General features: G+C 36.0%; 1 protein-coding gene and 1 long non-coding RNA gene across 2 annotated transcripts; one reads left to right on the top strand and one right to left on the bottom strand.

Moving 5' to 3' along the window:
- Positions 1-236: 236 nt before the first annotated feature.
- EMB1187 (Protein kinase superfamily protein) lies at positions 237-10279 on the top strand. Its single transcript, XM_039030241.2, has 11 exons — positions 237-590; positions 845-936; positions 1077-1183; positions 2300-2405; positions 7497-7619; positions 7732-7823; positions 7969-8053; positions 8650-8755; positions 8847-8913; positions 9704-9796; positions 9871-10279. Exons 1-11 carry the CDS (start codon positions 442-444, stop codon positions 10009-10011), a joined length of 1161 nt encoding a protein of 386 aa, XP_038886169.1. The 5' UTR covers positions 237-441; the 3' UTR covers positions 10012-10279.
- An 11810-nt stretch (positions 10280-22089) lies between these two features.
- On the bottom strand, positions 22090-23451 carry LOC150036848 (uncharacterized). The gene is made up of 2 exons (XR_016529321.1): positions 22725-23451; positions 22090-22435 (listed from the first exon to the last, which is right to left on the bottom strand). It is a non-coding gene; the product is annotated as an uncharacterized LOC150036848 (long non-coding RNA).
- Between the last annotated feature and the right edge of the window lie 404 nt (positions 23452-23855).

Here is a 23855-nt window from a genome sequence, read left to right on the forward strand (position 1 = left end):
AACTTATTTTACCCATTTTGTAACTAACCCTATTTTCTATTATTTACCAAAATAAATAGTTTAACCGATATCAAATATGTATGACAACTTCGAGATTAGAAGTCCGATTGTCCAACCATAATTGATATCAAATATATATTCTTTTATTTAATACATTTTACTTTTACATTCAACTTTTGTAACAACGACGACAATAATAATAATAAAAAAAGTTGCTAGTCATAAAATTTAAAATTAGTTAAGTTAGACATGGTAATCGTGCGGTGGAGAATCGCCGGCAGGGTATTAGAGAAGACAGAATCGTAGATGAAGGAATATATTGTTCCATTATTAATGCACTTGCAAATCTCCAAGAACTTGAAAGACGAGTCCGTGAATCCATTTTCATTTTTCTTCCGTTGATTGATTCATTGCTGAAACATACAAAAACTTTGAGAAATCATGGGAGCCGAAAAGATCTGCAATGGCTGCACTGATGTGGTAGAAGTTGTAGGCGATGAAGATGGAGATGGCAACACCGAGTCGTATCAGTTATCGACTCTTTCCGTCGACCTTTCTCTTCCTCTTCCCGCCATGACTCCTCGCATAATGTTCGTATCGCTTCTTCTTTCCTTTGCTTTCTTTTTCCACACATGGATTGTTTATACTGCCTATTTCTGCTTTTTTCTGTTCTGTTTTTTTCCATAAACTGGAAGCAAGACGACCAGAGTGGTTCTTGTTTTTATGAATTTGATGATTTCATCTCCTTGCTTCTCGGAGCTCGCGGTATGCGGTCACTGGAGCTAATTCTAGAAGTTTTGTTTCGTTGATTTTGTTCTCAGTCGTTTTCTTGATTTTCTTGCAGCGAGTTGTGTAAGGATCTGTTCAAGGAGTGGTCGGAGCTTGACGGTTCTCGGTTCTCCGTTGAAACGGTCTCTGGTGGAATCACTAATAAACGTGAGTGTTTGATTACAATGTATTTCTTCGTTCAATTAGATTATGGCAAGAAGACTGTGTTCGAGGTTGCGGTTACTGATTTCTTCGTTGCTTGTGGAGTTCTATTATGTAATAGGAATTTGTTTTTCTGACTTCTGCAGTGCTTAAAGTTACGGTGGAAGAGGAAAGTGGTACTTATGTTTCTGTCACCGTCAGACTATATGGACCGAACACGGATTACGTTATTGATCGTGACAGGGAACTGCAGGTGACTTGCGACGTTTCTTGATCGATAATTGAGTGTTGAATTATCTGTTTGTTGTGTACGCTAAGTGTAGTGTTTGGATTTAATCTGTATTCTTTACGACGTCTTCTTTCTTTTTCCCTCTGTTCTTGGCGCATAACAGTGTTTCATCTTTTAGCATAGCTAGCCCTAAAACAATCTAGTCATGTACTCTGTAAATTGAATCTAACCTTTCTTAAAGTGATATATGCATGGTTCTAGTACTTAGCAATTAGATATTGATCTCTATTCACCTCTATTATTATGTTTAATCAAAGTACGTAACAGGTAAGCTAACTCAGCTATGTTTGAAAATATTCTCATGCTGTGTATATTTGGCGTACACAATAATCAAGAACTGTAGCTTTGACATAAAAGAAATCTTTCGTGCTCAAACCCCATCTATATTAGTTCAGAATTCAAATATATATTAATATATATTTTTTAAATTCTGTTGATTTCTGTTTTATGCTCTTTAAAATATAAATATGGTATTGAAGACTTAATTTTTGTAATCAATTCAAATTTGTTGAGGAGAGTGCCGACTGTTTTTCTGTCTGTAATTGAGTCTATGTTATCTGCTTTGTGAGGGAAATCTTGTTCCTGACAGAGAGAGCGCTAATTGCCTGGGGTAGGATCTTGTGACTTTTAAGATTTTGATACTTGATTGAACTTGTTCAGGTCCCTTAGAGGGTCTGGTGTAGGTAGGCCTTACAGCTGAATCTCCCTTTATCTTCTTTCTCTCTTCCACCATTTCCTTGTCTTTTGTTTCATTTTACTATCTTAAAGGGTTTCCCCACTAGTATTATGGTTTTATGTCCCTTACTTGCATGGTCTTGAAGCAAGAGAAATTCAGGAAAGTTTGTGTAGGTTTCATGAAATCTAGAGTACAGTCTGTGACTCTGTATAACCAGACTATGCTTTTTTTTTTTTTTTTTTTTTTTTTTTTTTTTTTTTTTGATAATTTTTATCTTGAATTTTGATTATTCAAATTATGCCTACTAATTTCTTATCTTTCACTTGGCTTCCCCTCCCTTCTCGTGTGTGACTTTTGCTTATATCATGTTGTTCACTCTGTAATCTCATGACATCTTGTATTAGGCAATCAAATATCTTTCAGCTGCAGGATTTGGTGCCAAGCTTCTTGGAGTTTTTAAAAATGGAATGGTGCAGTCATTTATTCATGCACGTACACTAGAACCATCAGGTAAAAATTGAATTTAGAATCTTTCTGATTTCCACTTTATTTGCAGAAAATTCAATTTTAATCTTTAATGTTCAATGTTGTTACATTATTATGTAGCATTTCATTGTAACAGTGGCTGCATTGAAAGCTTTGCAGTTAAAATCTATGGAGAGAGAGAGAATGAAATATTAATTTAATATTATCTGCGCTTTAATAGTTAGAACTTGATCTAAAATTTGTTTTTCACATTTAGCAATATGTGGGCTGGGTTTTGAACATTTCAGTAGTTCATATAGCCCTTGATTGAGGTAAATGGAGTTTATTCTTTAAGTAGTTCATGTTAACAACCACAGCCCCCCCACCCCAATGCTCTCCCCTCTCTCCTCCTTTTGTTTCTGCATTTAAGTTAAGAGTTCATCCCTTGATCTGGGTTTTTTTAGCTACTGGATTAGCTTTCAACCGGTTCATCAGTTTATCTGACTTCAGCTTCCAAGTTACGTATCAGGTCTCAGTTTCTTTTTTAAGTTTTGTTTCTGGTTTATCCAGCCCCTGTATTGGATAATGGATTTAAGGAGCTGTTGTGTAAACAACAAGTGTATCTGCATTGGTTAGAGAATGACAGGTTCTTGTTGAAGATGAAGACATGGACAACAAGATGATCCCCCTTTCTGTTTTCCAATTACGCCGGTCCGAAAATTCATTAGTGGATTTGTTGCAACACCCAGTGCAAATCACATTTCTTCAAGCAAACTAGGGATGTATTTGGTACAGCTCACTTATCAAAAAGATCTTTATGTTGGAGCATTGAATGTGCAGTATGGCCGTCATCAGGAGCTTGGAAAGACAGTTGATTCAAGTCCCTTTAGGAATTGCGACCTTACTTGAATGTAATTTTTTCTATAGGTTGTACAATTGTGTCCTTGAGTTCTAAAGGGGAATTTCTAAAAAATGTTAGGCTCAGTTTTTGGGATATGGTAAAAGGCTTTCTTGAGAAATATGAGGAATATTTTCAGAAAGCACAGAATCTGCCTAAGCTGCCCACGGTTAAGGATACTGTCAACTCCAGAATTTATGAGGAGATAGTGAAAGGAAATCTGAGGCCCAATGTCCAATTGAAAAATTCCATAGTTTAAAACTCTCCTCACCAAATTGGGCCAGAAAGGATCATGAAGTGGTGGTTTACATTTTTGTTAGTGAATTATTAGTTGTTTCTAGACTATTTGCTCATGTCAATTGGAAGGATATAAAGAAAGCTTTGGAGGATCATTTTGAGGGGACTGTTTTGATCAATCGTTTTTATGGTTGATAAAATATTGCTAAAAATGGATGTATGAAGAATCAAATGGAAAATGGAAGCTCTTTGGAAGTTTTCATTTGAAAATTCAAAAGTGGTCAAGAGTAACACTCGCCGGATCTTATTAAAGGGCATGGAGGTTGGATATCCGTAAGAAAACTTACCTATAACTTACCTATAACTTATTGAGATAGAGGCACTTTAGAAGCAATTAGGGCGTTGCCGAAATTTTGCATCGATTATTTTGGTGCCATATATCACCTTTTTTATGATAGTCTCTCTATATCCACTTGGCTAATATTAAGCTTTATTTTTCCTTTCAATTTTTTTGAAGCCCAAGGTGTCCATTAGGGATAGATCTAGTGACTTTATCCCATCTAATAAGACGATCTCCAAATTGGAATGACTTCCTTTCCATGTGAAGCTTCTATAGAGTTTTGCAATAGTATATGCGACTTTTGATAAGATCTTGAAGAGAGATAAGGAGAGGAAAGATTTAAGTTCGTGGCTTCTAAAATTGTGAATGATTCCAAGCGTGGAGCCTTCTTTCAATCTTTTCTATCACTTTATTGAATGGGGTTTTTATTTCGTCCAAGATCATTTCAAATACTCAGTCTCCTTCTCCTATTGAAGATTCTGATTTGTAATCTATATTTAGCTTGTAACATTAATTCATATGGGTTTCCAATGGATAATATTATTGATGGTCTTTATCGAGGACTACTTTGCTGGAGGTCTTAAATCTTTATTCCTGGATAATGAAAAGGAGGATTTAAATCCAAACACCAATTTTGGTCATCAGATTCTCCCATGATGTTTTGCCTTCATCGCTATTGGATTTGAGGAATACTTTCAATTGTTGCCTTGCTCGAAGAGTCCTTGGTGGGAGTTGCTATTAATCGAGAATCCTTGAAAAGGTTACTCATTTATTAGGCTCCAAGCATGAAGAGTTGCTGGTTCCCCTTTTTTTTTTTTTTTTGTTATGAAACAAGTGAACACTTCTCATTGATGAAATGAAAAGAGGCTAATGCTCAAAAGTACAAAAACCCCCCATGAGGGGAAACAAGAAAGAAAAACAAGTAATAAAATAAATGTGATACAAAAATAATTTAAGATGGTAGCATAAAGACATTCCAATTAAGTTAAATATCCTGAATAGGTTCCTTCAAAGCTTTTGGAGAGGGAGCACCATGAAGAGGCCTTCAGACAAGAAGAACCAAACTGATCATCCCACAACAAAAACTTATTATGGAAAACTCTTTGATTATGCTCAAACCATAACTCTGATAATAAAGCTTTCACCGAGTTAGCCCATAAAACTTTCGACTTTGATGCTACGACTGGTCTTCTGGTAAATGCAAGATATTATCTAATTGGAGAATACCCACCGAATGTTGAAAATTGAGAAAAGCCTCCACCAACGTTGCCTTGAAAACCAACAATTGAGGGATAGGTGCTGCAAAGTTTCGCAATCCCTCAAACAAAGTGGACACATAGAAGTTGCTGGTGCTTAAGAAACATTTAATGTATCATTAGTGGGTTTCGTGGGAATTGAATCAATTAATTCTGATACGCTGGTATGGGCAGTGGTGGTTGAAGAGCCCTTTTTTGGTCATCCTTTGCATGTCTCTTCAACTTAATGGATCAGTTAAGGCTGACCTTTTAAATCTCTCAAGCATCCAACTACCCATTTATGGTTCCTAAAGGATAAATTGTTCTTTAATCACATTTTAATAATTTTATCTTGCGTGTTTTTAAAGATTCCCATGATCTGTTTTCATCGTCCACTTCAATTATAAATTCTCCCAAGAAGGATTTGATGGCATATCTAAGGAGCAAGATGTCTTCATTATTCTAGTTGATATGGCTACTGTAGAAGATTTTTTGCACTGCTTGTTTGTTTGGAGGTAATCTTTAATTTCTCGATCGGTTCCAAGCCAGTTTGTTTTGACGCCCATTTGTAGTTTCCTTTGCATTCAAAGCTTTAAAACTTCTAAGATGGAAGTCTTTTTCCTTCTCTTAGCAGTTCATTTAGCATCAGTTATGATGTTTGTCTGTTGGAGGGATCTTTTTGTCTCTTGGAGCTTTGAAGCTGTGTTTCATTCTCAAATAATTTTTGAAGTTTTGCTCTCTTTGCTGCTTTGCGTTGCCCACCTGCTCTCATAATTTCTTGTCGGTGTTCTTTGTCTTATCTTTTATTTGTTTTCTTCTCTTTACAAAGCATACTTCCTATATGCTTTTTTTTCTATATTCAGTTCTTACTCTGTATTAAGCTCGTCCATATCCCTTGAGCATTGGTCTCTTTTTATTTATTCAATAAAAAGTCTCATTTCATGTAAAAAAAAAAAAAAGAATAAAAGAGTAATAAAATAAAAAAAATCCTCAATTGGGTTCGAGGACATTGTTTGGAGTTTTGAGAGAATAATAATATTTTTGTTTCTTATAATAATAATAATAATAGTCTGTCTTAGGAGATGTGGGTTTCATCGGACTTGAAGGTAATGCTCTGGGGGATGCTTTATTATTATTATTTTTTTGGAAAAGGATGCCACACTTTTCATCAAGAAGATGAAAAGAGAATAATGTTGCAAAATACAAATAAGTCACAAAAACAAGTCAATTCTAAAGGACAATGACACAAAAAGTACAAAAGAATAATGAACGAACATAGAAAAGTATCTAGTGAAGAACTATATAGCTTTTCCAACTCCAGCTCAAAACTTGAATGGAACAACCCTGGAAACTTTCAGATAATGAGCGCCAAGATGACGACCTTAAAGCATTCAAAATGTGAACAAGAAGAATCCTGGAAAGTACATGGATTCCTTTCCTCCCACAACTCTGATAAGAGACCTTTGACTGCATTAATCCATCATGAAGAAGCATTCAAACTCAATAAAGAACCACCCAAAAGATGCAAAACAATGTCTCTAAAGCGATTGGTGAAAACCCACTTGAAACCAAATACATGAAATAACTTAATCCAGCACCAGCGAGAGTAAGCTCATGAAGAAAATATGGTTCAGACATTCTTCCTAAGAGTATTCTTAGGAAGCTCTTTTTGCAATATGTCTGAAGAATTAAGACTTCCACTTAACATAGTCCAAATGAGGATATTAGTTCTTTTGGGGCCCTTTGACTTCCAGAAAGCTGCAAATAGAAAATTGTCCATGGGGGTGAATAATAAAAAAAAAACTAGGTAGGGATTTCACACGTGAATAATCCCTAATGATTCAAGAGATCATTTTCAAGTGTCCTCCAATTCAGTGAGAAATATTGAAGATAATTTCAATCATAAATCTTGAAAATCCACAGTTTCATCACAAATTTTCAAAAGTTGGAAAACAAAAATCCAAGAAGATGCAGTCACATCCCAAAACAGACTAGAAAACCTATCCTTCAAAATTACCCCACTAAACCAAGGGTCCTTTCAGAAAAAGGTTCTACCAACTCTAAACATCAACAATATTGTGGGGGAGACTTTAATATGCATTATTTGAGTTTAAAAATTGATTTATTTTGGAGGTGGTTTATTTCATTACCACATGGACTAAATCGACCTATATCCTGATTCAGCGTGGGTAATTTTTTTTTTTTTTTTTTGGAGGGGGGATTTCTTAACCCTTAATTTGAGTTGTGCATCTTTTTTATCAACAACAGAGTTGCTTGTGTGTTTTTATCTTGGAACTGCTTTCCTCCCTTCAACCTCTAGCATTCTCATGCGTCAAGTGCATATGTTACAAACCTTTTTTTTTCTCTCTATAGGAATATCTTTCAAACCTTATGATTAATAACAAATATTTTGTTTGGTTTTGTAGATATGAGAAAGCCAGAGCTAGCTGCTGAAATTGCTAAACAACTTAATAAATTCCACAAAGTTTATATTCCAGGTTCTAGTGAACCTCAGTTATGGAACGAAATCTTAAAATTTTACGAGAAAGGTTATTTTTCTTGACCAAGTACAAGCTTCTTCTGGTCAGCGGACCCCTTATGCAGTTGAACATTCTACTTTCTTTTGAACTGGTTTTCACGTTTCTCATTATTGACTTTCAGCCTCTGCACTGCAATTTGAGGATACTGGGAAGCAAAGTATATACGATACAATTTCATTCAAGGAAATTCACAATGAAATCCTTGAGATTAAGGTTGTTTCTTCTGCAGAAATTTTTTAATGGTTCTCTGTACTAGGTTTGTCTATTTTTTGAGGGTTCATCTGCTATCAATGGTACACGTATATAACTTTAGAAAAGAGATTCCTGTTTATTGATGCAACTTGCCATAATTGAACAGGAACTAACAAGCCTTCTTAATGCACCCGTAGTGTTTGCTCACAATGACCTGCTTTCTGGGAACCTAATGCTAAATGAGGAAGAAGGTAACCCCCTATAATAATATATTCTACTTCTTTCCTTGGTTCTTTCAAATTCACCATCATACAGTACTTCCATCTTTCACATAAAAATATAACCATACACCTCCTCCCTCATGTACTCACATCTACTTATCCTTCTCTATTTTCCATATCACATGCCTTTTCCCTTTATGATAATTAATCATGAGGATGTGCTTGCATAGCGACTATTAAGGATGTTTATTCCTTGTGAATAATAGAAAATGGTAGGCTGAGTTGTTAGTAGGTGGAAATTCGAACTGGAGTGGGTGCTGATTGGTTCTTCAAATTGTAGTAATCCGTAAGCAACATCATCTAAATAAAGTCTTTTCTACTTTACAAATAGTCGTTCAAGGGACATTAGCATGTCTTTGACTGTTGAGAATGAACCTGTTATGAGATGTCGGAGTAGATATAATGGTAGCAACATGGATGTTAGGACTTCAAATGGGGATCTTCGTTCTGGCTAGCGATTTGATTTCCTGACTAGAACTTGACAACCAAGGATTGGTTGTGAGGTTTAGCAAGATTTGATTTCTTTGCTTTCCCCACTAAGATGCTCATCTTACTAACATATACAGGACGACTGTACTTCATTGATTTCGAGTATGGATCATACAGTTATAGAGGCTTTGACATCGGTAATCACTTCAATGAATATGCAGGCTATGACTGTGACTACAGCTGGTAGGTTCTTAATCTTCTTTTCATATGTAAATTTTCTTTCTAAGATGTAGTGACATTGGTGTTTGACTATAGTTTATCAATTGCTGAGCAGTTATCCATCCAAGGAGGAACAGTATCATTTCTTCAGGCATTATTTACAACCTGAAAAACCAGATGAGGTGCGTTGACATTTTCCCTATGTGCGCTTTCCTTCATAAATGATTTAAATGCTAAAATAATAGTCACGCACAAAGATTTATGTATGCTGTTGATGCTTGTTAAAAAGTCATGGTGACCTCTGCCATGCTTGTATTTTCTGAACGCCTTCCTTACCGTACTTGGAACCTCAACACAATACATTGTAGGATTGAGATTTTATGCACCATCCTTTCCATCATAGTTGTTGCTGCAAATCTTCTACCCTAGGATTTTTGTAACTTTCCTTTTTATTCCTCTTTTAGGACAACTGTTATTTTAAACCTTTTATGATATTTTTGAACATGCATAGAAGGTAAACGCATGAGTAATAGAAAATTATTAGCATGATAATACTTTCAGCTAGTACGGACACTTTAATTTGCCTAGCGTGTCTGACATTTGTTGGACATGTATTGGATACTTGTTAGTGCAACAATTGTGTTAGACATGCACGAACATTTGTTGAGCAGATTAAAAAGGCAAATATATGACAATAACAATAAATTTTGAGTGTGAAATACATCAAACTTTTTTTAAATATATAAATGCATCAATCCATTAATTAGGAATTTTAATGTATATTTTAATAAACGAGTCCTTACCATGTGTGTCCTAGCTTTTTAATAAATGACGTGCGGGTGTGTTGATATATCCGTATCGTGTCGTGTCGTATCGTATCCATATATGTACTTAGACTTTGAGGATGTACAAAGACACGTTATTTATACTTCAGCAATCATTTTCTATACTAATTATTTATACTTCTAAAAGGTTTCTCAAAAAGATCTTGAAGCTCTCTACGTGGAGTCGAACACATTCATGCTGGCTTCTCACTTGTATTGGGCTTTATGGGCGCTTATACAGGTACCTTACTGCTTCCACTTTCCTTGGTATATTATTTGACCCAAAATGTTAATTCGTTTGACTATGCTTTATAGGCAAGGATGTCTCCGATTGATTTCGATTACCTTGGTTATTTCTTCCTACGTTACGACGAATATAAAAAGCAGAAAGAAACATATTGCACTTTGGCGAGATCTTTCCTTGCTCGGTCAGGATTGGGTCGTAGTTCTGCATAGAAGATAGACAATTTGGGGCGGATAGGATGAGCAAAGTTTGTATTTTTCATCTTTTTACTGGTTTTGTTTAATATCTGTTGTAAAGTTGTATTTTGTACTCTAATAATTCGGTCATAAACTTCAAAGAATCTATCGCAGAACTTTCTTTTCATTGTCAGTTCTGAGAAGATTTTAGGCTTCCAAATATAGTCGATTTGAAAGGACTTTTCTCCATGTTATTATTGGAAATAAAAGTATACAAAATGAAATGAATTATGTGATCCCAAAACTTTATCTTCACATAACAGGTTGAGGCACCTATTACTATCTCAAAAGTTCTAATAGTTGAACTAAAAGGAAAAAAAAAAGGTGAAATTTTAATTTCGCTCCCTTTTTTTCTCTTCTGGACTAAATCTTAAGATATTGCAACATTTTAAATTTGGAGTTAAATTCAAATAAAATATTTGTTGATTTATATTAAAATAGAAAAGGGAAGGGAAAATGTACGGAGAGAAAAAACCACAATATAGCAGATCTTATTGATTTCACACATTTATAAGGTACAACAGAGTCAAATAAATAGACTAAGGCACACATTCTAAAAATAGTAGAGAATAACAAACGACTAAAACGCCTTTAGGGTAGAGTACACCACTTTCAACACTCTCCTTAGGTTGGGGTGTAAATATCAATGAGACCCAACTTGCTAACATAGCAACCTATTGACTTGAAGGGATGTAGGGAATACAAATACTGCTATTATCCAGTTTTTCCTTAATGAAGTGTTTGTCTATCTCCACATGCTTAGTCCTATCGTGTTGCACTGGGGTGTTAGTTATACTTATAGCTGCTTTATTATCGCAATAGAGTTTCACTGCTTCTAGCAATAACGCCTTGTTTCTTACTTCACCAAGTAACTAGATTACCCCACACAAAGGTATAGGACCCTGACGTTGATTTTCTGTCTATAATGGATCTTGCCCAATCTGAGTCAGTGTATGCCTCAATGCACCTCTCATCATGTTTCCTGAACATTAGGCCCTTTCTTGGAGTGGACTTCAAGTACCTCAATATTCGAGTGACAACCTTCATATGTTTCTCACAAGGAGCCTGCAAAAACTGACTAACCACACCAACAGCATAGGAAATATCTAGTCTGGTATGAGATAATTAAATTAATTTTCCCACTAGACGCTGATATCTCTCTTTATTAACAGGAACTTTGTCGACAGAATCTCCCAACTTACCATTGACTTCAACAAGAGTATCAATAGGTTTACATCCGGTCATCCTGGTATTCTTCAATAGATCCAGAGTATATTTTCGCCGAGACACAAATATTCCCTCTTTCGATCTTGCCACTTCCATTCCAAGGAAATATCTCAAACTTCATAGGTCTTTAATCTCAAACTCATCTGCCATTTTCCGCTTTAGTCTGACAATCTCAATCTTATCGTCTCCTAATAGAATGATGTCATCAACATACACAATTAAAGCTGCCACCTTCCCAGATGCTGACCTTTTTGTAAATAAGGTATGGTCAGAATGCCCCTGAATGAACCCTTGGGACTTAACAAAGGTGGTGAACCTATCAAACCACGCCCTTGGAGACTGCTTTAACGCATATAGAGATTTTTTGAGTTTACAAACCCGATGATCAAACTGAGCTTCGAATCCAGGAGGAGAGCTCATATAAACCTCTTCTTCTAACTCACCATTTAAGAAAGCATTCTTCACATCAAGTTGATAGAGAGACCAATCTTTGTTGACTGCCATTGAGAGGAGAACTCGAATTGTATTCAGTTTTTCCACTAGAGAGAAAATTTTCGAGTAATCAATCCCATAAGTCTGAGTAAACCTCTTAGCAATCAGTCTGGCTTTATATTTATCCAAGTTCCATCATCTTTGTATTTAAAAGTGAACACCCATTTGCATCCAACAGTTTTATGACCTCTAGAGAGAGCTACATGGTCCCACGTTTTATTAGTCTCAAGAGCTCTCATCAGCAACCTTCCACTCAGGAATTTCCATAGCCATATGCATATTGGTTGGTATTACTACAGTATAGGTTAGTAGTGAAGGCTTTAAGCCCAGAAGACAAGTACTATACGAAAGGAAGCTATGCATGGAATACTTGGTACATGACCTAGTTCCTTTTCGTAAAGCGATGGGAATGTCAAGAGTAGCATCGTATTCCTTGATTTTTCTTGGTTTCTCACTGGACTAGTGATCATCTTCGCTTAGTTGTGGCAAGTCCTTTCTTTCCCCTGACGACTCACCACTACCTGCAGTTTCGCCTTTGTTTGGACCAATCTCATCCTTTTCAACTATATCGCCTTCAACACAATGATTACCATCAGAAATAGTATCAAGAACAAACGTTCCTTGAGCTGATGCTAGTTCTGAGCCATGGCCAGTACCCGGTAATACAACAAGAGATGCTATTTCCTTTCTAAGATTCTTCCTATAGTATATTTTCTAGGGTACTTGGTTCGTAGGAAGGATCGTGTCGTCTGTGGGAAAGACCGGGTCATTTGTGGGAAGGATAGGATCAGTGTCATTTGTGGGAAGGATAGGACCAGTGTCATTTGTGGGAAGAATTGGGTCATTTATGGGAAGAACCGGGTCATTTATGGGAAGAACAGGATCAAGACTAGGAAGAATATCCAAAGAAATAGAATATATGGACGAGTTAGTCTCTTCACTAGTATTTTCCTCCTGAAGAGGACTAACGGGAAAGAAGGGCTTATTCTTAAGAAACGTCGCATCCATAAAGACAAAGTATTTTCTCGAGGATGAATGATCATTTATATCCCCGGTGGTGAAGAGGGTACCCGATAAAGACGCACTTCTTAGCACGATGAGATAATTTAGTTTGTTGGGGACCATGACTATGGACAAAGACGGTACATGCATACACTCGAAGAGGAACTTCTGGAATAAGACACGTGGAAACGTAGGACTCCTTGAAACATTCAAGCGATGTTTGGAATTTAAGAATACGGGAGGGCATCCGATTAATTAGATGGGTTACAGTGAGAACAACACCCCTCTATAAATACGAAGGAAGAGACGTAGGGAGCATAAGTGACCGGGAAACTTCAATGAGACGATGATTTTTCCGTTTTACCATCCCATTCTGTTGAGGAGTATAGGCACACGAATTTTGATGGACAATGCCCTTCGAAGTTAAGAACTCACGAAGGGTATTATTGACAAACTCCCACCCATTGTCACTTTGAAAAATGACAATCTTGGTATTAAACTGTGTTTCAATTGTAGAATAGAATTGTTGGAACACAGATGTTACTTCTGACTTGTTTGTGAGAAGAAACACCCATGTAAGGCGGGTATGATCATCGATGAATGTTACAAACCATTGCTTGCCGAACAAGGTAGTAATATTTGAAGGACCTCAAACATCACTATGAATCAAATGGAAAGGATGGGAAGGTTTGTAAGACTAAGAAGGATAGGTAACTCAGTGTTGTTTCGTACGTATACACACATCACAAGATAAAGCAGAAACATCCATACTATGGAATAAGTGGGAAAATAAATATTTCATATATTGAAAATTCGGATGATCAAGATGGAAATGCCATAATAAATATATTTCTTTTTTCAGAAATTGTAAATAGAGACAATAAACTAGCACTAGAAAAACTCCTAGAGACAACATCGTCAAAAAGGAAATAGAGACCCCTATCATGTCGGGCAGTGTCAATCGTCCCCGAGCTCAAGTCCTGAAACAAAATAGTATCTTATGAGAGTAGTTTAAATCCCTAGTTATTTTACTGATAAACAACAAGCTGTAGGAAATTTTCGGAACGTGTAACAAATTCTGTAAGACCAACCCCTGGAAGGGAGACAGATGACTTTTCCCTGCAACGGGGGCAAAAGATCCATCTGCAATCCGAATTCTCTCATTATTAGTAAGCGGAGGATAAGAGAGAAATCGGCCAGATGAAACAGTTAAGTGATATGTTGCTCCAGAGTTCAATATCCAAGATTCTTTCCCCTCAATAAGGACATTAAAGGATTGAGAGTTACCTGATTGTGCAATAGTACCGATCTGAATAGTACCTGGATCAGTCTGGTTAGCCACTTGAGACTGCAATGCAACATCAGTGGAGTCACTTACAAGAGCTCGGCCAGATTTTGTCTTGTCATTCGGGGGGCGACTTTTGCCATTCGGTGATCTACCATGTAACTTCCAACAATGATCCTTCGTGTGCCATGGTTTTTTGTAATGTTCATAGATCGGAGGGGATTTACTGTTCTGCTTATCACTATCAGACCCAAATGACTTTGCACCAAAAGCAGCAGAATCAATAGAATTGAGATCGGGATTGTTCATGGCACTCGATCAATCTTCCTCCAACCGAACTTTCGAACAGACTTCCATAAGAGAAGGGACTGGTCTATGTCCCAGCATGGACCACATTGAATTTGGTGTTCAGACCAGCAAGAAAATCATAGACACGATCAATTTCCTCCAGTTTTGTATGTTGTATTCCACCACACGGACAATCCTAGAAGATTTGCCGACACAAGTCCATCTCCTACCATATTAAGGACAACTTGTTAAAATAGGATGTAACGTCCATGGTCCCTTGTTTGCATTCATGGACCCGTTTCTGCAAGGTGTATAACCGTGACGCATTTTGTCGCTTAGAGTATAATTACTTAATAGCATCCCAAATGTCCCAAGTGGTTGCAATATATAGGAGAGGTTTGCCTATTTGCGGTTCTATATTGTTACTCAACACCGAGCGAAGCAAAGAGTCTTCTTCTTTCCAAACACGTTCTTGAGGATCACCTAGCCTTTGTCTCGATATCTCACCTGTTAGATACCCAAATTTGTGACGCCCTTCAAGGGCCATCTTAATTGATTAAGACTAGGAAAAATAGTTCTGGCCATTCGGTTTCTCTCGTGTAATACATCCTGCAGAGTTTCCCACAGACCAAGACAAAATATTCGTTGTAGGTAAAGTAGGGAAAGCATTTATTAGATTTTTTGAGTACATCAGAAGATGTGAAGATAACTCTAGATTAACCGAGTTCGACTGGAGGTTTGTAGAAGTCCTGAGAGCTGCCTTTAGGGCTGCAATTTGCTGTTGACGATTATTAAATTGTTGTTGAACCATTATTCAAGAAAGACACACTGAATTGGTAGCATCAAAGTTGGCCGGAGTAAGCTGTACATGGCTGGTTGTCGCCGAACCAGTAAGTTGATGCCCATTGTGGAATGATGATGACTCCCCCAACTCAGCAACGCACCACCAGTCACCCATGTCCATCCGACTAAAATGGCCAAAGTTCGGCAGGTTAAGGCTAGGAGGCCGATGCCCAATGGTCATTTTGAGTAGAGCCGATGTTGTGGAGGTCAATCTCGTGGCGGTTAGAGCGGGCCAGGGAACCGGCTGATGTGGCTGGTGCGGACGACTGAGATGATCGGCTACAGAGCCGCACGATCAGATCCAACTGGCACAGACAAACTCGGCTGGTGCGACAGGAATGATGACTACGAATGAAGCGGACTGAATCGGCGCTGCCCATCTGCAGCTACTAGTGTGACGGTACCGTCTGACCAAGGAGCGCTAACGGCTGGAAGGGCTGTTGCGTTGTCTGACTTAGAAAAAATGGAAGAGCTGTCTTGAGATAATGGTCAACCGCTGCCTGTACAATAGAGGCGTCGATGTCCTCGGTAGCGGCTCCACAGGTTTTAGCAACTGAATCACCGACTTCTTTTGTTATTATAGGCTGAGAGCCTTGCAGCAAGTTCTCGCCAATGATGGGAAGAAGGGAAAACGTACAATTTACATGGGAATAGAAAATGGTTTCTTCACCATGCTTTGATACCATATCGAAATAGAAAAGGGAAGAAGGGAAAACGTACAGTTTACGTGGAAAACCCTAGGTCAGGGAGAAAAAACCATGATATAGGAGATCTTATTAATTTCAAACATTTACAAGGCACAACAGAGCCAAATAAATAAACTAAGACACACTCTAAAAATAGCAGAGAATAACAAACGACTAAAACGCCCTTAGGGCAGAATACACCACTTTCAACAATTTAAAAATAAACCCACTTTAAATTCAAGGAAAATATGTATATAAGAGTTTACTGAACCAATTTAGAGTCAGTAGACTACTTAGTATTTTTTTTTTGTTGATTTCTTACTAAATTATTGTTAGTGATTTGAAATTGGCTAGATTTTTGTTTAAGGTTATTGGACCCCTTGTTCCTTAGGTTATTTCGGTGTTGTCTCAGAATATATCTCACAGGATATTGTGCAAGATGTTTCTGCAGAATATTTTATTTCCTTATCCGTTTTATTCTGCTCTATTTTTATTTTGAGATGCTTTCCTTGTTAGTGGGTTGTCAATATTAGTTAAGAATATTTTCCTTCTGTTGTAGTTAGTTAAAAGCAAGTTGCAGTCTTGTTAAGGTTGCTGCTAATATTGTGAGATTTGAGCATAATTGTGTTTTCATAATCTTCATCTAAGCTTTATGAAATTCTAGCAGTTGTGAAGTAAGAGGTTAAGTGTTATTTTGCGGCATATTGAAATATTCGAAGCAATCTTAAGAATAGTTCTTGGCCTTATGGAGAGCCTAAGAGATCGTTGATTGAGACATCGTCAACAGAGAAGAAGTTCTAAAACTTAGAGGAAGCCTAAGTTTATCAAGTGAAGCGGGTTTCATTTGATAGTAGAAAGATAAAGCATTGATGAGAAGGTGTCTCACACTTGGAGGAAGTCTAAGTGATTCATCACTAATACTCATGTACTTAGAAGGTACCTAAGTTCTACAGAGAGAGAGTCTCACATCGAGGGGAAGTCTAGGAGATCAATTTAAATCAGGCTCTACGGGTGTCATTGTAACTATTATGACTTTACATATAAACATTGTTGTAATTGCTTGACTTTCATATTAGTGAATTTATCTTTTTCAGGCACAGTGTCCCTTAGACGTAGATGGTATATCACCGAACTGGGTTATAAATCCTTATGTGTTATTTGTTTATTAAGTTGTTGGTACTTTACTAGTTGTTTCTATGATTGCTAGGACTATTAATGGAATATTTGGAATAACGAATATGATTACCTGATTTATAGCCAGACTTACTGAAACACAGTTTGAATTAACTAAATAGCCAGTGATGAGAACCAATTAATTAAATAGTTAGTGCTGAAGAATTACTGTACTACCCAATCAATTCACATTAAGTTCAAGGATTGATTACACGATAGATTTCATTAAATTGCCCAAGTTTAACTACAATTTTTCTATTCCTGAGGTTTACTACATTTAAAATTATGATAATGGAAAAAAAACATGGGATTGAAACATACCTATAACTTGACCTATTTGCTAATCAAATTAAACATGCATCCGTGATAATTATTGAACCAAACACATGATTAAAAAACATGAACAATTAGTATTTAAGAGTTGTTAAGTTAACTAAACTAATCACTCAAGAGTCAAAACAAATTATAGTAACAGTAAACTATAAGCAGACAAATTACATCTAGTTTGAAACCTTACAATAACCACAAGTTAAGGTTTAACCTACCTCTAAATCGATGCCACGAGCCTAGTTATATTATCGATTATAAAGGAAAACAAAGCAAAACTCAAGGAATTTGGCAAAAATCAACTAAACTCGAAACTATTCATCCTACGACGCTCCACCCCAAACTTAGAGAGAAAAGAGATATATTTACAACAACAGCAATAGCATCGCGAAGATGTTAAGCGTTTCCCCCAGTGTGCCACAACATCGAGCCATGCTTCCCTGAATCCTCCTTATGAAAGTGTTGTAATGCTTGACTTTTGGCTGCAAGCATCATGGAGCATCATGTTGAACATTGCAATACTCTAGGCAAGGGCAATTTGGTTTGTTTACTTCCTTTAAACTCTGGTTGCTCGAACAAACTTTTAATTGGTTCGTTTTAACTAGGGATGGCAAAATTCCTTGCGGGGACCCCCTGATCCGATCGGGATGAGGGGTCCTCGGTTTGTCCACGACCCGTCAGAATATGTCTCACAGGATGTTGTGCAATATGTTTCTGCAGAATATTTTATTTCCTTATCCGTTTTATTCTGCTCTATTTTTATTTTGAGATGCTTTCCTTGTTAGTGTGTTGTCGATTTTAGTTAAGAATATTTTCCTTATGTTGTAGTTAGTTAAAAGCAAGCTGCAGTCTTGCTAAGCTTGCTGCTAATATTGTGAGATTTGAGCATAATTGTGTTTTCATAATCTTCACCTAAGCTTTCTGAAATTCTAGCAATTGTGAAGCAAGAGGTTGAGTGTTATTTTGTGGAATCTTGTATTCTTGTTGTTGAAATATTAGAAGCAATCTTAAGAAGAGTTCTTGGCCTTATAGGGAGCCTAAGGGATCGTTGGTTGAGATATCGTCAACAGAGAAGGAGTTTTAAAACTTAGAGGAAGCCTAAGTTTATCAAGTGAAGCGAGTTTCATTTGATAGTGGAAAGATAAAGCATTGATGAGAAGGTATCTCATACTTGGGGGAAGTCTAAGTGATTCATCACTAATACTCACATACTTAGGAGGTACCTAAGTTCTATAGAGAGAGAGTCTCACATCCAGGGGAAGTCTAGGTGATCAACTTAAATCAGGCTCTACGGGTATCATTGTAACTATTATGATTTTATATATAAACATCATTGTAATCACTTGGCTTTCATATTAGTGAATTTATCTTTTTCAGGCACACTGTCCTTTAGATGGAGATGGTATATCACTGAACTGAGTTACAAATCCTTATGTGTTATTTGTTTATTAAGCTATTGGTACTTTACTAGTTGTTTCTGTGATTGCTAGGACTATTAATGAAATATTTGGAATAACGAATATAATTGCTTGATTTATAGCCAGACCTACTAAAACACAGTCTGAATTAACTAAATAGCTGGTGATGAGAAACAATTAATTAAATAGTTGGTGCTGAAGAACATATCGTACTACTCAATCAATTCAGATTAAGTTCAAGGATTGGTTAAATGGTAGATTTCATTAAATTGGCCAAGTTTAACTTACAATTTTTCTATTCCTAAGGTTTAAAATTATGATAATGAAAAAAAAAACATGGGATTGAAACATACCTATAACTTGACCTATTTGCTAATCAAATTAAACATGCACTCGTGAAAATTATTGATCCAAACACATGAATAAAAAACATGAACAATTGTTATTGAAACAAATCATAGTAACAGTAAAATATAAGCAGTCAAATTACATCTATTTGAAATCTTACAATAACCATAAGTTAAGGCTTAACCTACCTCTAAATTGATGCCACGAGCCTAGTTTTATTGTCGATTATAAAGGAAAACAAAGCAAAGCTCAAGGAATTTGGCAAAAATCAACTAAACTCGAAACTATCCATCCTATAACGCTCCACCCCAAACTTAGAGAGAAAAGAGATATATTTACAACAACAATAGCATCGTGACGATGTTCAGCGTTTCCTCCAGTGCGTCGCAACATCGAGCCATGTTTCCTTGAATCCTCCTTATGAAAGTGTTGTAATGCTTGACTTTTGGTTTCAAGCATCATGGAGTATCGTGTTAAACATTGTAATGCTCTGGGCAAGGGAAATTTGGTTTGTTTGCTTCCTTTAAACTCTGGTTGCTTGAATAAGCTTCTAATTGGTTCGTTTTTACTAGGGATGACAAAATTTCCCACGGGGTTGGGTCCTCACAGGTCCTCGACCCAATCGGGACGGGGAATCCTCGATTTAACCAGGGACGGGGGTCAAACCGAGGATTTAAATCGGGTCCCGATTGGAAACGGGGAGGGGATCTCCATCCCGTCCCCAACTCCAAACTCGATCCCCGTCCCCACCCCGATTTTTTTAATTGTTAATATATAATAATAATAATAATAATAATAATAATAATAATTACTGAAACAGTATGTTTAAGTTTTTTTTTTTCTTTTTTAATTTAAAAAATCTAATATAATAAATTTAATCTTTATTAATTTATAATTTAAAAAATGTAATGTTTAATTTAAACAACTATATGTAATAATATTACTAATTTTCAATATAAAATTTACAATTTCAATATAAATATTAAATTTAGTTAATTTTAAATAATAAAAATAAAAAAATAAAAAGTAGGGATTTTTCCCCACGGGGACCCGAATCCCCAAAGGGGGATTCCCCGACCCCCATCCCTCAAAACGGAGAATGGGACGGAGATGAGGATTAAAAATCCCCATGGGGATGTGGATGAGGATGGAGAGTGCATCACCGCCCCCACCCTGACCCTGTTGCCATCCCTAGTTTTAACCCTAATTTGCCCTAAATTCTCTGAAATCCCTCCAAATCCTAAGATTTTAAGTAAGGCATTGAAATTCTCTCATTTTCCAACGAAAATACATCTGGTTTAAAACTCATCATTTGAAACTCTTTGGGTTTTCTTCAATCTTATTGATATGAAAATCCTAGAAATTTGCTGGAAGCCTTCATTGAACCCATAATAACAAATTTCAAAAACTCAATGTCAATTGATGTCAATTCAAATGGAAGAATTAGAATTGGATTATCTTTTGATAAAGGACCAGGAGATGGAGAACTAGTTCCTTACTTGAAGTTTGAACATATTAAACTTACTTGAATGTTCTTGACATTGCAACCCTGATTCAAGAATTGCAAAGAGATGGTGATTAGGCTCTCTCATCTACTACAAAATTTTCATTCAAAGAAAATCCTAAAATTTAGAACATCAAAACTAAGGTATTGTGTTCCTTTCCCACCTTAAAACCCATCATGCTTAACAAAAAAGAACTTAAAAAATCCATTATGCCCCTAACTCAAAATACTAAAAATCTAAATAAAACATATACGAGTCCAACAATAAAAAAAAAACATCAAAAAAAAAAAAAAAAGAAAAGAAAAGAAAAGAAAAGAAAAAGATAGGCTTGCAATAAAAATCACGAATCAAAATTTAACAAAGTTCAATCACTTTCATCTGATAGCATCAACTGAAACCAATTATAGAGCTTCTGATGTTGTTGCTTAAATCTCCTTAATTGAGTTAATCTCTATTTGAAACCAATTATAGAACTTCTGTTGTTGTTGCTTAAATCCCCTTAATTGAGTTAGTCTCTATTTGTATGTGAGAATTTAACGTTAATTGTAGCTTCTTGGATCTTGAGTGTGTGATTGGTCTTGAAGATAATATGAAGACATCCTGGCCCATATCACTTGATCTCCCTCATAACGTTTTGAATGGTCATATCTTGTCAATTCACTTGAAATATCTACTTTGTTGACATTTCTGTAACATTAATTGGAATTAAGTTTTATTTTAATTATACGTATCAAACAAATATAATGTGCATGGAAATTTGATGAAACAATTTTTGGGATCAAGAATGGTAATATCAAATGAGATAGAAATCATACCCTGTAGATTGCTTCCCACGTATGTATATATTCCCAATACATTACATAGTGTATGAGTATACATACCCCATTTAACTTGAACTCAATAACTTTAATCTAAACATTGAATAAAATGATGCCTTAGATAACTCCTCAATGTACGTATACATTCGTTTAATTACACTTATAGTTACATAAATGTAAATTTAATTATACTCAATATACAAATTTAAAATATAAAGACAAATTTAAGTATATTTATATGGGTAAATTTATATATGAGTATATGAGCATATATATCCTTATTTAATATCAACTTCGCAACTTTAACTTATACACACATCAAGATGATACTTAGATAATTTCCTAATATGTAAATATATTCGTAATTAGACCTATAACTACATACATGCAAGTTTTATTATGAATATGTACCCATATATACTCTCATTTAACATGAAAGTAAATAAGTAATCGTAATTCATGAATGCACAACGATGAGTATTTTTTATTTTTAGCTTCATCTTGGTCTTCCTCCACCTTCCATGTTCACTACAATAAAAGTGGGTGTCCATGATATAATGAGAAAGCTAAATTGATGTGGAAGGAAAAAAAAGTGTTATAAATGAAAAAATGCATTTTTTTTTTTGTGGAAAAAAAGGCTAATTTCGGAATGTCACTGATTTATGACATTTATTAAATGTCATTAAATAAGTTTGATTAAATATTATCTAAATAAATATAAAGGTAAATGAGAAACCCTCGTAGAGAAACACTCGATATATCGCCGTCTTGAAATCTAGAATACGCAAATCTGCACCGTTGGAAGCCAAGCCGTCCAGTTCCGTTCGTTGCCGGATTCCCTTTGCCGTCGGCCATCAGCCCCCCTGTTCGTTGTGGTTGAAGTCTACCCGTCGGTGGATCGGAAGTCGTTCGTTCGTTGTTCGCAACCTTCTGTTTTGTGTTTCAGCAATCTGTTCGTTGGCCGCTTGTGCTTTGATGTCGTCGGTTCCTTCACGATTTTTCAATCGATTTATGTTAATTTGAGCTATACTTACTAACATGTTGTAACAGCAGAAATACGCGAATGAAAATAGAAGAAGAGGAAAAAGAACAAACAATACGGTTCAATTTCAAGATGAGATTTACATTCATTGTGAAAGTCTCTCAATCTTATCTACTGATATTCATAACAAGAATACAGAAAAATTATTTTTGGAAGAGGAAAATACAGGTCGATCGTAACAACAACCAAAAGAAAACAGTTAGGTAACCAGTGCTTCAAAATTGCATACACATACTCGATCCTCGCTAGCATCCTATTTGCTACGCACTTGCTCGCTTATCGGATGCTCACTACTCACTTGAAAGCTTTCTCGCTTACACGCTTACTTGCTTACTCAGTGCATACTTACTCGCTTCCTCGATGCATGTTCTCTTTCTTGATGCATGCTTACTTGCTTCCTCGATGCATGTTTGCTTCCTTGATGCATGCTTACTCGCTTTCTCGATGCTCCCCTGAATGCTTGTTCAACCGGCTATTTAATAACATCATAGGAAACACTTCAACTGGGTCCACTTTATGCCTGGAAAATATCCGTGGAAGGAGAAACGAATTCAGGTGAAAAACCTCAACCAATCAGTCAATCCCATACAACCTTCTGTAATAGATTTGTGGAGGAATATTCCTTCTTCCAGTTCATTCAATACTCTTTCCCTTCATAAAGGACCCAAATGTATTAGGCTAGCAAAAAAAACTATAACAATTTGTTCACTTTTACTTGCACCACTTGCTTTCCTCCAAGGTATTGATGATCCTTCCATTTACTTTCTGAAGATGTTTGAGTTTGTTATGTTTTTTTTTTCTTGTTGGAAGATGAGGTGGAGATAGGGTTCTTGTTTGTTCTGTAATTGTACCCATATATTGTTGCTTGATTTTGTGTAATCAAATGAAATGGGTGATTGGGGATGAGATTTTCAGTAAACAGTTAAATGGGAGCATCTGAAAAGTGAATTGTGTTATTTTGTTTTGAATGTTATCTCTATTTTTTGGTAGAATTCGGAGGTGAGATTGAATTTAATGGCTCTCACCTATCACTTTCATCTTCCTCAGATTTTTGTTGTCATTGTATGTGGTTTTAAAGTATTTCATTTCTTTGGTTAGAAAGCTTTTGGGTGTGGCCCTGTGTAATGGTTGTACTACATGGGGCCCTTCACCTTTTTTTAAAAGAAAATAATGTTGAAACCATCAAAATTTCCTTTCACTGAGTAAAGGTTAAGAAAATTCGAAAGCTCAATGTATACTTTGCTCAATGTACACTTAAACTAGGAAAAGATAAAGAAAACCTTCAAATAAGGTCTTCCTAAATTGAGGTTCTATTTCCATTTGAGAGGCTATGCTTTCTGTTGGCGTTATCTATATACAAAAATTC

Source organism: Benincasa hispida, chromosome 4 (assembly GCF_027475165.1).
Source record: "Benincasa hispida cultivar pf3 chromosome 4, pf3_genome.v1.1, whole genome shotgun sequence".
Taxonomy (NCBI): Eukaryota; Viridiplantae; Streptophyta; class Magnoliopsida; order Cucurbitales; family Cucurbitaceae; genus Benincasa; species Benincasa hispida.